At 31.9% G+C, this 16,863-nt stretch overlaps 1 protein-coding gene across 4 annotated transcripts in view; it reads left to right on the top strand.

Moving 5' to 3' along the window:
- The window catches only part of LOC130442465 (insulin-like growth factor 2 mRNA-binding protein 1), a 139,989-nt gene that overhangs the window by 113,590 nt on the left and 9,536 nt on the right, over window positions 1-16,863 (top strand). For 2 of the 4 annotated variants that reach the window (XM_056776594.1, XM_056776596.1), the window contains 6 exons: window positions 122-292; window positions 5,771-5,945; window positions 12,632-12,834; window positions 13,858-14,165; window positions 15,171-15,388; window positions 15,910-16,155. In XM_056776594.1, the coding sequence (XP_056632572.1) occupies window positions 122-292; window positions 5,771-5,945; window positions 12,632-12,834; window positions 13,858-14,165; window positions 15,171-15,388; window positions 15,910-16,155 (1,321 nt within the window). Of the gene's footprint in view, window positions 1-121; window positions 293-5,770; window positions 5,946-12,631; window positions 12,835-13,857; window positions 14,166-15,104; window positions 15,389-15,909; window positions 16,156-16,863 lie in introns of all 4 variants that reach the window. The other 2 variants (XM_056776593.1, XM_056776595.1) reach the window with 1 other exon arrangement.

The following is a 16,863-nucleotide window of genomic DNA, read 5'->3' as shown; positions in this document are numbered from 1 at the left end:
GAGAATTCGGAGTTCGGAGAATTGTGGCCAGAAGTTGCCAACTTTCACCGCTTAGACCCAGTTTTAGATGTCACTCGATTTTCATTTTCCAAATACTAATTGCGTTTTATTTTTGTTACAGCCAAACATCAAAAGTGATAATATCAAATTTGGGTCCACATGTGAGATTTGAGGACATCGAACATCTCCTCAACGAACATGGACGTGTTATTTCCTGTGACAAATTGACATCGAAAGACCCAAACACACAAACCGTCGCCGTCACATATGACACAACTGAGCAAGCTCAACAGTAAGTTTAAAATTTTTCCTTTGCATGTATAAATTAGTTAATAAAGTAAAGTAGTAATGGGATAAACTTTAATAAATGTTTGCAAAACCGAACTGCTTGCGTCTTTTGAAAGTACATAATTTGTTTGAGTTAATTCGTCGGAGAAGCATATATGTAAATATGCTAATGGTAATTTACCACCCTCTCCACTCTACCTGCATTACGAGATGGCGGCAGTTGCTTGAGAAATAACATAGTGTAACGTTTTTCGTATTTATTTACACTATTTTCATTCGTGGGGTGAATTAATAAACAGTGACTCTTATGTTCTTAATTTATTTACACACTACAAACACTATTCACTTATAAATATTACTCACTAATTCATTTTATACACTACGACTTATGTGTACACAAATTTTATAAAAAAAAATTTTACAAAGTTCTACAACAAAAAGAAACACAACAAATGAATAAATAGACTTTCCTCTAAATTATTTAAAAGATATACTATAAATAAACCGCTTGCGATAATAGAAAGTTCTAAAAAGAAACGTCAAAGGCGCGTACGCCATTTATAAAAAACAGATGAAAGCGCCGCGCGAATTCGATAAATTAGAAAATTCCATTGTAACTGGACAGGTCCGTACACAACCTAACAGCATATGTTGCAAGTTTGAAGACGCCAAGCAAGGAAACCTAAGTGAAGGTGCCCACTTCCAACATTTATTACAGGTGTAGGCTAACCAACTAAATTTTTCTACATTTCAATTTTTTCCTTATGTAAATAATAACACGATGTTCGACAGTGCGCAATTCAATTAGAAATTTTGTTTTAAAGTAAGTATTTTTAATAAATAATCACAATTTATGATAATTTTCTTCAGAATGTCTCTTTATGACGAACGGTTTCCTTGGCATGTATAACGATCTAAAAATCTACATATCTGCTGATCCATGATTTTTATCGAGTTGAACAAAGAGTAACTTTTTGTTAAAAATTCGATTGAAACATTCATTTTTGCTATCCTTATATTGTTCAGTTAGTCTCTGTAAAAGTTACGGATTGTTATCCATTGGGCAAGAGCCGTCCCTGGCCTTCAGATAGTAGTGTAGAACACTAGATGGACATACCTAATAATTCGTTAAAAATTCATAACGTTCGATTGTATACTTTAGAAAATCTACTTAAATATAAGTTCTGATTTCGTAACTTTAAGACCTATAACTCAGAAACGAATTGTCGCATAAAAATTTTTTTATGTCACGGCGTCATCTTCACTTCATCTACTCACTTTTGTATCAAGTCCCGGATCATCCTGTATAATAATACCGAATTTGTTTCTATTACATAATACTGCGTATTTTCTTTTTTCGAATTTTTTACTTAACTGAGGTTAAACAATCGCCACATGCCTAATTACTTCCTGTGATTTTATTTATGCAATTTTTATTTGTGCAATCACTAACACGTTTTATCGACATTTCAATGAATAGTTGCAGCTACCTCTATTAAGGCACGTGGGTGATACAATAAGTTCCAGACATTATATTAAATGCAAGTCATACAAGTCAAAATACAAATATAACATGAAATTTTAATAAACGCGACAGTCACAAACACATATTATTTCAACATACATGTTTAATTGTAATAGTCTGAAATGAGCCTCTTATACCTTAATAATAATAAAAAATTTTTATCGATAAGATTTAACTACGAAAAATGAAAATTTCAATCAATGCGTTTCTAGCAACAATAGGTTCGATGGAAAAAATAACTAAATGAAACACAATACGCTGTGTGATGAAAGGTTATTATTAGTACTGTTCCGTTATATAGCTGCTTTTACTTAAGTCCAATGAAAATTATTAGATGGAAGGAAAAACATCTTATTGTTGACAAAAATAAGTTATATAGAAAGCAAAGAACCAAAGATATGTTATCTTTAACACACAGATTTTTAGTAGCCACATATACCTACGAGGAGGGTCCCATGAATACCTGGCCTGACCTGCAGATGGCGATAGTTACTTGTATTTGATTGCCAGCCATCAATAGTGAACGTTTTCAGTGAATTTGTAAACATGGAACAAATTAGTCATACCTTCATTTAGAAGGCGTTAGCCCAACCAATATAAAAGCTGAACTAGATTCTACTGGGGGTGAGCCTACTCCTGCAAAGACCAGCATCACAGTGGTCGATCAAATGAGGTGACGACTCCAGAAATTATGAAGAAAATCCACAAAGCTGTACTGGATGACACTGAAGGTGCGCGAGCTGGCAGGTGTAGTAAGCATTTCAAAAAGTACGCTACATCGCATATTAACTGAAAATTTGGACATGAGAAAGCTGTGAGCAATATGGGTGCCGCGTTTGCTCACAATGGAAACAAAAACAGCGTCGTGAACGATGTTTCCATCGAGTTTTTGGCAATGCTTCACAGAAATAAATTTTCTTAAACTGGATTCGAATCCGCGACTTGTAGTTTGTATGTTTGTATCCACGGAGCATTAACACTTAGCTATCAGCGACGTTGAATGGTTTTGTCTATTTAACGTACCATAGTTTTTGAAACTTGACTCGAACCTGTATTATTGAGTCTTTAGAATTCTCATTGTTTTAATATTTTGTATCAAATTATGTTGATAAACCAACTAAAAATGGATATAGAATATGAGAATGACTTCTCTTTAACACCACCAGAAATTAGAGAAGCTGCTGAAGTTGCCTCATTAAATTTATTGCCTGAAAAGTCAACGAAAGTATATAATATGGCATATGAATTTTTAACACTCAAAAGGGATTATCTTTAACTATAAATAAATACCATCTATACCATAATTATTAAATATCCAATACAAAGTCTGGAAATATTCAGTTGTCGTGGATAAAATATAGTATTCTACTCGCATATGATGTGATATTGACTCGTGATATCGATTAAGAAAAATTTTCCGTCTCAAAATGAATTAATATGTAAAAAACCTCTCACAAAAAGTTAACTGCGAAAAACGTAGTTAGTGTACAACCTTCTACTTAGAAAAACCGTGCGATATGATATTATAAAATGAAAGGAAGAATAGCTTAGAAAACATTTTATTATGGTATCAATAAATGTCCAATATGTTATCCCAAAGAAAAAAAAATTCGATAAAACCCATGGCGTTGCCATGGCGATCTATCAAAAAAACTCGTTTTAATTGGTTGAAAATGACTGGTGTGAATTTTTCATAGCAATATTATAACTTACCGTGTCGTTACTGCAAATTACACCTTCAATTCCAACAAAATAATATGTTATAAAATCGTCACGTTTTTTACTTAATAATCACAGATTCAGGTGGTATATAAACGTTCTTTATATTGTACGTGTAATAATTAATTTTTTACATATTTTTTATGTTCGTCACAAGGTTAAAATAAATTTGGATAATATTAGGACAAATAGAAGCAATTAAATAGTTGAATTCCGTATTCAGCTTTCCAATCTCAGATTTTCCTAAGATATTCAATCCTACTCCTAACCCCAGCGACTTTTTTACCATTCTTTATATAGATTCTTAGCTGATAAACTCTTCTGTAATTTTCATAATAGTTAATAGTTGAAATGAATTTGATTTTCACACTTCTTGTAAGCCATTTTAGGTTTAACGTTGTTTCTTGATACTGCTTGTGCGCATACTTCCGAGGCTACGTGACACTCCTAGCTCCACACCCATAACCCTCCCTAACCCTATCTCTAGCGTGTTGAAACTGTTGCTCCTTAAACTCAAACAAAATCTCAAAATATACATTTTTCATCAGAAAATTCAAAGATGCAAACTTTATTTACTATCGATGGTGACTTGGATATAATTTGTTCATGTTTATGTAACATTACAAGTATAGCGACTCATTATGTAAGTTAATTCTAGTCGAAAGAATGAAATGAATAAGGATATTTACTGGAAAAACAAAATAAAATAGGATATAAATTGAGAAAAGTGATAAGTATACATTGTATTTCAAATGGATGCAGTCTTTCAGATACTTTATAAGTTTCTTTTTGCTTCCTTATGGTATATTTTCTAGCATAGGTGGTTCTTGATTCTTATTTCATTCGTTGTTTTATTCCATACAGTCCATAAAGGCCAGTTTCAAATTTAACCCATTGTCGTTTAAACGACGCCGGGTACACATCATTATGGACGAAGATTATAATATAATACACCCCACAAAAATTATTGCATCACTGATATTTTAGGATATTTTCAATATTTCATTTTTGTTTTTTGGGATCTGTATATGTATCAACTTAATAGATATTTCTGGTTTCTTATCATGAGCAAAAAACATCCAGTAGCAAGATGGGAATTTGCTCTTAAACACGCAAATTGGAATATTCAAGATTGGTCGAATATTTTAATCACGGATGAATCAAGATTTTGTCTTTTTTCATCAGATAGGCTTGTACCAGTATATAGGCGACGTGGTGAACGGTACGATCAGGTTAATTTTTGTCAAACTGAAAGCTTTGGTGGTGGCTCTATTATGGTTTGGGGAGGAATTTCTTTCGAGGCTCGCACGGAGTTAGTACCGATGAATGATGGAAGAGTTGGAAGGTCGAGATACCCATCCTGAATTGGCCTGATCGTAGCCCGGACCTTAACCCAATAGAGCATGTCTGGAACCATCTAGGATGGCAAATTCAGCAACATCCGGCACCAATAAGAACACTAGATGATCTTCAAAATGTTTTTTTTTAATTTCTGGGAAAACATGCCGCAAGGATACGTCCAGAACTTGTTTAGAAGCCTTCCAAAACGAAAGGAAGCTGTAATTAGAGCGAGAAGCACCATTCGTTTTTTGTATAGATGTTTTGTACAATTTTTTTGATATTTTCTATGTTTTGGTGAACCAAACTTTTTATCCTCTGTAGATTAAACTGAAATAAAATAAATGTTGCAAAAGGCGTATATATTGGTGTTTTAATTCGTAATAATAGTAAAATTCGAAAAACAGGCAACACATTTAAAATATTTAAAAAATAATGAGTGATGCGATAATTTTTGTGGGCTGTATATAATGTCGCGGCTGGTGAAACCATACTCGACTGTCGTGTTATTGGCGATGGAAAGACGACACCCCCATTGTATCTAATCTTTGATTCTTACATGTAAATCATCAAAATTTGATACGCTCCTGAAATACTTGAAAAATTTGTCCCCTTCATTTCTCAAATCTTTAAGAAATAAAAATCAATTGATTGATCGATTGGATGAATCCAGTGCATTCTTTACTCTCTCCTCTTTTCCAAAGACCTTTACAGTATCATTAATACAATGAGCTTATTGCGATCCGTCACTTGTCGGGTATCGGTTATTCGACGACAATCGACAGCAGGATAAATGTGGAAAGATTCAATTTCCGTGTCGTCCTTAGCCTAAGATACGTTTCACCATTTAACTCACTATGGCAAATAACGAGTCTAATTTGTGAATATTTTTTGTTTTAGGGCAGTAAATAAGCTGAATGGTGTCGAAGTAGAAGGTAAGACTTTAAAGGTCGAACTGGCTGTGGAAAAAAGAGGAAAACGAAATCCTAGGGGTCCAGGCGGTCCGTTTGGAGGTTTACCTGGACAAAGCAGACAAACTGACTTTCCTTTGAGGATACTTGTACAAAGTGATATGGTGAGTTAATATTTGTTGTATTTATAATTGATTCACTAGATTAATTTCACTTTTTGGAATTCAATGCAGAAGACTTTTAAATGAGAAAAATTTATTTTAAGATTTCAGAATTTATAAATAAATTGTTTTTGTTGCGGACATAATTATGGTTGGTCTTATTATCGAATAAATACGATAATTTTTGATTCATATGTTTTTAGATTTAGCTAAATAATAAAAAATCGTGTAGGTTGAAAGTGGTCTCACTCAACTTCAGTTTTCGAAAAATTCCTGTAGTTAATTAACTCCTACGTTTCAATGATATGAAACAATAAACTTTTAAATTAAATTTTAGAAATTATTTTACCCATGAAGAAGAACATTCAGTTCAGATAGTTAAGAAAGAAAAAAGAAATCACCAATCATAATCAACATATTACGTAAACCATTATTCTGCTAAAAAATTATTTAAATAAAATAGTAGGCAATAAAAATTTTTAGTACGTATTTCGGAGTAATTTTTTAAAAAATTGGTTTAAATCAATAAAAATCGTTTAAAACATAAAAAACACTGTTTTGCTTAAATATAAAAAATACATTTTTTCCTTTGGTTTACGAGGGAAAAAGGAAACCAAAGGACAATAGACATCATTCGGGACATGGACAACGGAAATAGCACATATGTAAGAGTAAACAACGAACTCTCCAGTAAAATGACAGTATCAACAGGGATCAGACAAGGAGATAGTCTCAGCCCAATACTCTTCAACATTATAATGGACGAAATCATAAAAGAAGTCAAAACGGCAGGCAGAGGATACAGAATGGGAAAACATGAGTTTAAGATAGTTTGTTACGCTGATGACGCGGTTGTGATATCTGAAGATGAGGATAATCTGCAAAAACTGCTACACAGATTTGAAACAGTTGCAGGAGAATTCAATATGATCATATCGAAACAAAAGACACAATCCTTGACAATAGCGAGAGAACCAAGAAGATGCAAACTGGCAATTTATAATAAAAGTGTAGAACAGGTTATGTCTTTTAAATATTTAGGGGTTAACATCACGAGCAATAGGAACTTGAAACAAGAAGTCAAAACGCAAACAACAGCAGCATCTAGGATATCAGGATTCCTTCGAACCGTGATATGGAGGAATAAATTTTTATGTATCGAAAGCAAAACACGGATATATAAAACTTGTGTCAGACCAGTAATGACATACGCCATAGAAACGAGGGCGGAGACTACAACTACTAAGCGGATTCTTAAAACGACCGAGATGAAGACATTACGCTCAATCACAGGGAAAACATTAAGAGACAGAATAAGGAGCAATGAAATTAGAAGAATGTGTGACGTTCCGGATATAGTGAGATGGGCCAGAACTAGAAGAAGAGCATGGAGAGATCATGTCAATAGAATGGACAACGATCGACTGGCGAAAATCGCAAAGGAAGAGAGACCCAATACAAGTAGACCGCCTGAAAGACCACCAAAGCGCTGGTATGAGAGCTGGTCCTCGCAGTCACAACTTAGGCTGCCTCTTTGAAAACACAAGACACAGTCTTAAAATAAGAAGAAAAAGAAGAAGAAGACATTTTTTCCAACCTTGTTGTAGATGAAAACCTATAATTATAATCAAATAATTTTTTATCGATTGAAATGACCTACATACACTGCCTACTGAATTGCACACCTAGAATTACGATTTATTTTCAAAAATTGAATGTTTGGAAAAAATATGAATTCTCCGATGCCGATTTCAATTATTATAAGCTCATCAAAAATCGTCAAAAAGCAACCTCACGTCTGACAGAAAAATATAATGGTTAGAACCATCTAAAGAAATAAATATTTCTGTTCTGAATAACTTGATGAGGCAGGGGAAATTCTTCAAAGCACTCGTATGTATAAAGTATATATTTTCAAAAAAGATACCAATGGTTCATTCTACAACCTCAAAAAAGTGCAAGATATGTCAAAATCAAAAGTCAAAAATAAGGACATGTTGATATTTCGCAAAGATTGTAGAAACTATTTGATGTATACGACGGATTTCAAACTTTAGGAAAAATGCGCCTTAGTATTCAAATTAACTGAAGCAATAAGTTTCCTTTATTCCAATAAGACTGGCAAAGATCCAGAACAATCCGTGCAACTGACATTTTGTTGACTGCAAACAATTGCAACATTTTAAGGGCTGATTCTGGATGGAAATTATCGACAACAGTAGTAAAAAAGTTCTGATAATTTCTCATGGCAATGTGAGGATTTTCTGCCAATAAGGAGATTTTGTGTTTATGATTATCTACAAAAAATTGGTCGACCTAGAAATGTAGATATTTCAAAATCTATGATCCTCTCTATGAGGAATTGCCCACTCAAAAAGACGAAAAATCACAACATTTGCTGGAAACTAAAAAAAAAATAGAAAAACAAAGAGAAAAACTGGGAAGAAAAAACAACAAAAATCCTTGAAGACTCTCAAAAACAGCTTGCAGTAGTTGATCAAGAATTAGTTAAAAATAAAAATAACTTTGTTGTTTTATTATACTTATATTTTTTAAAATAAATATTTATCATAATGAGAATGTAGTAAATTCACGAAATTTCAATCGAGAAAATGTGAAAACCAACCTAGAAAAACCGGGAAAAAGACGGGAATTGGATTTTAGATTTTTACTAGCACCATGGTATACTGACTTCCAATTTGAATGAATCCTACACATTATATGATTATTTAGATTGTCATCTTGATTTTTATTTCCAATTTAGTGTTTAACACAAAGATTTTGTGGATTTTTAGGCAATAAATACCTGAGGCGTCATTGTTTATAGAACCACGTATAAATTTAACAAACCAGTCAATAAATGGTTGATTTGTTCAGAAAACATATCAGTTCATTCTAGTTTTTCTATCGAAATCATCGGTTTGTCACTATTCTTTACAAAATAGAAACATTGTTTTATTGAAAAACACTGTAATTTTTGAACTACTACTTATGATGATTAAAAAAATAGTAAATTGCGTAGTAAATCCCTTGGGTCGTTGGCTGATTTGAAACTTTATCTTACAATGTTTTTTTTTGGTTTATAAAACATCCTTCCAATTGCGGTTTGCATTTTTATTGCGCTCTACAATTTTACGATAGCGTCTGAGGGAGACCACAGAAAAATTTCTCACTTGATTATTTTCGAGGTAACAAAAAATGATTATCGATCGCAATATAAAATCAAATTTAGATGAATACCTACTCCAAGGCAACAAAACGATGTTTAAAGATGAACAGAATGATTCTCAACAAATGTAGTCTGAATCTGATGATGTTATATATCGAAACTAGTTGTTAAATTCTTAATAAATACCTATAGTTGAAAAAAAAAAAAAACTAAAAAACACACTTTTAAAGCACGTCAAACTAAAAATCTGTGTATGAGAAATATGGATCAAAGCGCTCCCGTTTTTTTTTACAATAATACTATTATTTTTCATTCATTTTTGTTTTAAGCTTATTTTAAAAATTATTATTAACTTTTTATTGTAATGTGCTATAAAAGCGCGTTTTCTAGTTTGTGTAAACTATATTTGTTTTTCACTCTTTACTTTCGTTAATTGATGCCACCCTAGTAAAATGGCTTAGCTTCTTATATACTTACCTACATCTCGTCGAAATGTGTCTCGAGTCGTAACGGTGTAGTTGGTGAGGTTTAAATGCTAAATTTCTCACACGGAGATCGGAGGCTCGAAACCTCTGTCGAAAGAAATTTTTACTAAAAAAGCTCTTGCTCTTAGTCTAAATTAACAAATAAACCCACATACATAAGCGTGCTTAAAAAGTGTGTTCGTATTGAATTTAGTTGGATCTCATTGGTTTCGTTATAAAAAGAAATTATTATTAGGTATATTTATCTATCGGTTTGTCTAACTCGCAACACATCCCACTCCAATTCTTAAAATAAGATAATTGTGTGAGAATATGAAAGAATTATAACTGGGTTCGATTATCTTAGTCAAATAAAATAGATAGAGAATGTAAATAAAAAATTTCCCTCGATATACTAGAACAAGTTTGTTCAGCTTTTTAAATTTCAAAACTCAGCTTAAATATTGAATTTTACCAAGGTTAATCGTTGATTGATTCTCAATTCGGTGGTATTGAAGGTTTCGATATTACAAACCAACAAACTATAAATATCTATATTACAAAATATCTATACCTACCATCAAGAGTAATAAAACAATAATTGGCATCTTAATATACTATAAATTTTGTACAGAGTGAGTGAGCTACTCGCCACCTAAATATCTTCCATCAATTTATTCCATAGCCTTGTAGTTTAAAAAGTATAGGTAGGAAATCTCAATCATATTATTCTCAATTCTTAATCTACTATTAAACTTATTGAATCGATAGACGTGAGTAAAATCTAAAGAAAATCTACAACCACAAGTATCACACCTCGAATACTAAAGTTTCAAATGAAATATTTACTTGTGGATACTTTATTCTATTTTTTGGATATTTTTAACTCACGTGCTTTTTTGTCGGAGCATCTTTCAATTTCACTTCTTCTCCACTCATTCGTTTAATGAAAAAGTGTATAAATGAAAATTCAAAAACTTTCCAGAGTGTCGCTAGTGTTTGAATGTAGTAATTTTAGTTAAATTCAAGTAGTCCGAGTTATTTGTGACTCAAACAGCTCATCATTGAAATTTTCAACGACTTGTATAAAACGATGTAGTAGATTTGACCTAAAAGAAATTTACGCCGATTGGTTCAGTTAAAATCTACCTCCAAATACAGCGTCATCTTTTGGGTATATCTTATTTGTATAGGCAATTTCCACACTATGTCAAGTTGATATCAAACTCAGCTGATTTTAATCCTTGTTGTTTGTTTTTGAGGTTATGTTCTGAAATAGAATTTTAGTTTGAAAACGCCAACTGCCATGGAAAATTTGTAATTAAGTAAGTTTTAACCGCCAGCCTTATGAAAATCAAATAATTGAAGCCGAATGTCACAGTCATTTTACAAAAATATTTCCCAGTACTGATATATTTAAGACTTACGTGGTAAATACCGAAAAATTTCAGTAGTCAATACACTTTTCAAAATTGGATTTCTGAATAAATAAGTAATTTTCGCGATTGCTCTATCTACATATATAGGTAAATTCTTGTACATTTCGGTTAAATAATTGGTTCTCAAATTTTTTTGTTTCATAGATCACTTTCAAAATTTTGCTGGATCCGATGGAACCCTTCCAACTACAAATTTCCAAAAAGTGAAGATTAGATCTATCTATGAAAACTTGCGATGTGGCTGAGTTTTAACGACCAATTAATAGTTTTCGAAAAAAAAAGGGTTAGAATTGATTGCTTCAAAGGGTTAATTAATTATTTGGCAATAAATTTAACTCTAAACAAGTTTTCAATTGATTGTGCCGTGACTGGATATCATAAGAGCAAAATTAACCAATCCAAAAAGTGACTTTACTTTTTTGAAATCTACAGTAACAGCACAAGAACCAATCAATTATCACAAATTTTATTTAGAAAACTTTCCATCCGTTTCATCAAATAGATTCATGATCCACGGTGGTATTTCCATCTACAGATTATCTTCAAATCTGATTTTAAAATCATCAGCAATGCAATCAAATGTTCAACGTATGTCTGAGTATCTTCATCAATGCATTCTATTAGCGATATGTTTGAAAACTGTGAAAATTCGCATCGACCAATATTTTCCTCCATCGTAAAATTTATAATTTATTTATGTACTCACTTTTCCGACACTGGCAATCACTGATACCGATTTACTTTATTTTTCTTTTCGAAAGTCTGGAAACAAATTCCGTCACCAGCCAACACTAATATCGATTCACTTTTCTTTGTCAAATTCCGGAAACAAAGCACTGCGTTTATCCTTGACATCGAATTAAACAAGTTCATGCAAGATTGCAAGCATATACACCACAAGTCGTATTAATTTGCACGTCTCAGCAAGAGTGGCGGACGGGGCGGCGGCCGGCGCGGCAACGGCAAATGTCGACGCGTTCTACTGAATATGAAAAATGCATATTTTTACAAGTGAAAGTGGCTGAGCTTCTTCAAATATTATCCGCCTATATTGATAGGATAAGTCATGCTAACATTTAAGTTGTTTACTATCGAAACCAAATTTTCATGGATCCACATTTTTCGTCACGATAAACTTAGACCTTCGTCGAGTCTCCCGTGAACCCCTAGAGGTGGTCCACGGGTAATCGCGGGGTTAAATAAACATACTGAATGATTTCTCCCTAAGAAACGATAATTGATCATTTTGCCCAGCATAATATTTGTTGATTTATTAGAAAACAATAATAAAACCGTCTTTTTGTTCGATGTCTCTTACAAGTTCTTGAATAAAAAACGAGCAAATTAAATAGATACAGATACATGCATTAAAAATTAATTAACCGAAAAAATAGAAATCATATTTTTTTTAAATTGATTTCAATATTATGAATAAATAACTGGCCAGCAATCTGTTTAACTATAGAATAGTAACATAGTAATCATTACAATTTGCTCAATTTAAATAAGATATCTTTCTAATCTTGTTAATTTTTGTTAATTAGTATTTTTTTCTATGAAAGATCATCCAAAGTTGATCACCATGTAGTATTATAGTGAGTTTTTCATGTTTTGTAGGTAGGAGCTATTATTGGTAGGCAGGGTTCAACGATAAGACAAATAACACAACAAACCAGGGCACGAGTGGACGTTCACAGGAAGGATAACGTTGGTTCTTTAGAAAAAGCCATTACTATTTATGGAAATCCAGAAAATTGTACTAACGCATGTAAGAGAATTCTGGAAGTTATGCAACAAGAAGCAAATAACACAAATAAAGGGTGAGATTCTTATAATTACAACTTACTCGATTTAGATCACATAGTATGAGATAAAAAATATAATTCTACCATTAATATATTTTTTGCTATTTAATATTTTTAATTTTGCGAAATATTATGGTGTCGTTTACCAATTTTTTTGAAAATTTCTATTTTTTATTATAACATTGAATACTATAAATAGGTTATTGCTGATGATCGCTTTTGCTCACAATGTAACAAAAACAGCATCGCGAAAGATGTTTCCATCGAGTAATTGGCAATTTTTCATTGAAATATAGCCGAATTTTTGTACCGTTTTATAATCATAGATAAAACGTGGGTCCATCATTTCACACTTGAAACAAAAGAACAAACAAAACAATGGACTGAAAAGGGAGAACTGGTTCAAAAATGGCAAAGACCATTCCATCTACAGGCAAGGTTTTTCGGATGTGCGTGGGATAATTTTAATTAAATATCTTGAAAAAGGAAAAACTATCAACAGCGGGTATTATGCGAACTAATTACAACGTTTTAGCGAGAAAATCAAGCAAAAACGATCGTATTTGGCTCAAAAGAAAGTGTTGTTTCATCAAGACTGTGTACCAGCTCATACATCCGTTATTGCAATGGCCAAAATTAATGAATTCAAGCTTGAATTGATACCTCATGCACCCTATTCTCCAGTTTTAAGCCCCCCGGATTATTTTCTGTTCCCAGACTTAAAAAAATGGCTCGGTGGTAAAAGATTTTCCAACCATCAAGAGGTGATATCGGCAGTTAATGGCTATTTTGAGTAGCTTGACGATTCTTATTATAAAAAAGGTATCGAACTTTGAACATCGCTGGGAAAAGTGTATGTAGCTAAAAGTAGAATAGGTTGAAACAATATATATATTTTCCCAAAATTTTCGTGTTTTCTTTGTCGGGCCGGCACTTCTGGGACCATCTTCGTATAGACTTTGTATTTAGTTCGTGATTATTGATCTTTGGTGTTGATTTGTGTTTATAAAGAGTAAACATGTATTTCTTTTTTTTTAGCGAAATTTCTTTGAAAATATTAGCCCACAATAACCTTATAGGAAGGATAATCGGAAAGGGCGGTAATACTATAAAAAGAATAATGCAGGACACTGATACTAAGATTACCGTTTCTAGTATAAACGACATCAATTCTTTCAATCTGGAACGTATTATTACTGTTAAAGGATCAATTGAGAATATGAGTAGAGCCGAATCCCAAATTAGTTCTAAATTAAGACAAAGCTATGAAAACGACCTTCAAGCTATGGCACCCCAGACGATGATGTTTCCTGGATTACATCCAATGGCGATGATGGCTACTGCAGGTTAGATCATCTTGAATTACAACAATACGAAACTACAAGTAATGTTACCATTAGAAAAATAAGTTATCATAAGTTTTTGTGGACTATTTCACTTCCTAAGTACAATGTATGTTGTAAAAAAAAACATTATTATGTTAGAGATTCACAGAAAAGAGATTAAACTATATTTTTTGTCTAACGTGGTAAGCTTATTATTTTTCACTATTTATGTTTAAATCTCATACAATTCTTATTATTATTTAACATTAAGTTAAACATTTGGTTTTCATAATGTTCTGATAAAGAATAGATAAGTTGAAGTGAATATTATTGAGGAGACCACGAATTTGAAATCAGTGAAATTGTTAACTTACTGATTGGAAGGTCTAATCGAAGTGAATAATATTGATTAAAATGTTAGGAAGATATTTAGAAATAAACCTTTCTCTAGTTAGAAGTATAAGAATACAGTAATTTGATGAAAACAGTGACCTCTGTAAAGGAATCATTGGTTTCATTAAGCAAATAAAAAAACTGTTGATGGAAAGTAGCCAATATAGTATAACAGTTTTTGCGTGAAAATCAATTAAACCCGTATATTATTCTAAATTGGATCATATGTAGATTTACTTTAAATAGGAAACGAATTAGGAACATCATTGTTTCACATTTCCTTATTTTGTTATGTGTTGATAAGTTATGATTAGAAAATCGAAACCATGTGAGGGTTAAAAAAGTGGTATCGATTTTCGACAAAATTTTTCTGCCAAAGACTTTTGAATCATTTTCAAAATCCTTATGACAAACAGTAATTATTGAATATACAGTTATTGAATCTTATTTTCAACTCAAAATTATCTGAGAGTCGTTTATTAATTTTTGATCTAAAGTATAATGTATATTCAACTGTAATTGCCGTTTAATAATTTCAAATATGTCATTATCATGTTCTCCTTAAAGGAATTGGCTATGGTTCAAGAGGGCTTTACACAGGTCAGGCTCCTTATCCTGGTATGTACCCCGCAGGAACGCAATCCGGTGGTGATACCCAAGAAACTACTTATTTGTACATCCCTAATAATGCCGTCGGGGCCATCATCGGTACCAAGGGATCTCATATTAGAAACATCATTAGATTCTCTGGTGCGTCAGTTAAAATCGCGCCTATTGATGAAACCAAACCGCAAGAAACACAAAATGAAAGAAGAGTCACCATCGTTGGATCACCAGAAGCGCAGTGGAAAGTGAGTATTTCTCAGTTTGCTGAAATATTGACTTTTATGTTAAATTCTGAATGTTTTCAACATTGTTATTGAGTAATCGTCGTTGAATTATTACCCAATGCTAAATTTATAGTTTTTCTGTTAGTCGTGTGCTCTTAAATGGTATAAACATTTTTACTATTCATATTTTTTATGGGCCGGAATAATTTAAACCGAAATCAACTATAAATATATAATTGTATTAATTATTGTATAGTATTTTAAATGAACTCTCCTCTAGCAGCTGCATTTAGTTGGCCTTCTGAAGCATTTTAATCTTACATAGGTAGAATTATACCTTCTTAATACTTAATACCAAGATATTGTGAAATTGAGGAAATATTTATTTATTCAGAATTTAGCATCACATTATTTTATAGGCATAAAATGTATTATAATATAAACTGCTTTTCACTAATAGACTCATTATTGACATATATTATTCACTCGAAGAAATATTTATTATGAACAGATTTCTTTTAATTCGTATATCTCATTTGCAGGCTCAATATCTGATTTTCGAAAAAATGAGAGAAGAGGGATTTGTAGCTGGATCCGATGATGTGCGATTGACTGTAGAAATTATGGTACCTAGTTCACAAGTTGGTAGAATTATTGGTAAAGGAGGTCAAAACGTAAGAGAGCTACAACGTGTCACAGGTAGTGTCATCAAGCTACCTGAACAAGGAACATCGCCACAAGAAGATGAAACTACAGTTCATATCATTGGTCCGTTCTTCAGTGTTCAGGTAAATAAGGTTATATGGCTACTGTCCTCTAATTTAGTCTTATTCCCTTATCTCTCTCTCTCTTTTCTTATTGGGAACGTGGCAAGGAAACACCAAAGTGGACTAACTTCAATATATTTTCCGAATATTTTCGAATACTTATGTATTCATCGTCTGGGACTGAAATTATGGTCAAATAAATATAAGAAATATGTATAAATATATAACAATAGTAAAATTTCACTTACAATAATTAATTAAGATTTCCGGTGATTTTGATATTATTAAAGCTTGTAAAAATTTTTAATCTCATGGAATTCAATATTCAAATTGACTTTGATAGAAATATTGATTAATTGAAATATTTATTCTGGTTACTATAGGAATTTTTATTAATTTTTGATTGGTTTGATTTTGAATGACGTTGAATTTTTATAGGTTAGATAAGGATAAGTTTTAGTGAATGATGTTTAATATTGATTGGTAAATTTATGAACATCAAAATAAGGATATAATCAACTTAGAACTTTGTTCCAATAAGAAAAATTAATTTTTCCTTGATCTCTAATATATTAAATTTATTAGAATTTACAAAATAGAGCTTACTTAAATTATTCAGATCTTTTTTATCATTTATAGCTTTTTCGTTCTTATGAATGTGAACCATTTCTAAAAATTCTCTTTTTCGTGTATTAGATTCTGTTTCAAGAATTTTTGGATATTTATAAT

The sequence above is a fragment of the Diorhabda sublineata genome, chromosome 4, assembly GCF_026230105.1.
Source record: "Diorhabda sublineata isolate icDioSubl1.1 chromosome 4, icDioSubl1.1, whole genome shotgun sequence".
NCBI classification, from domain to species: Eukaryota; Metazoa; Arthropoda; class Insecta; order Coleoptera; family Chrysomelidae; genus Diorhabda; species Diorhabda sublineata.
The sequence above is the reverse complement of the archived record's forward strand: the minus strand, read 5'-3'. Positions and strand labels throughout refer to the sequence as shown.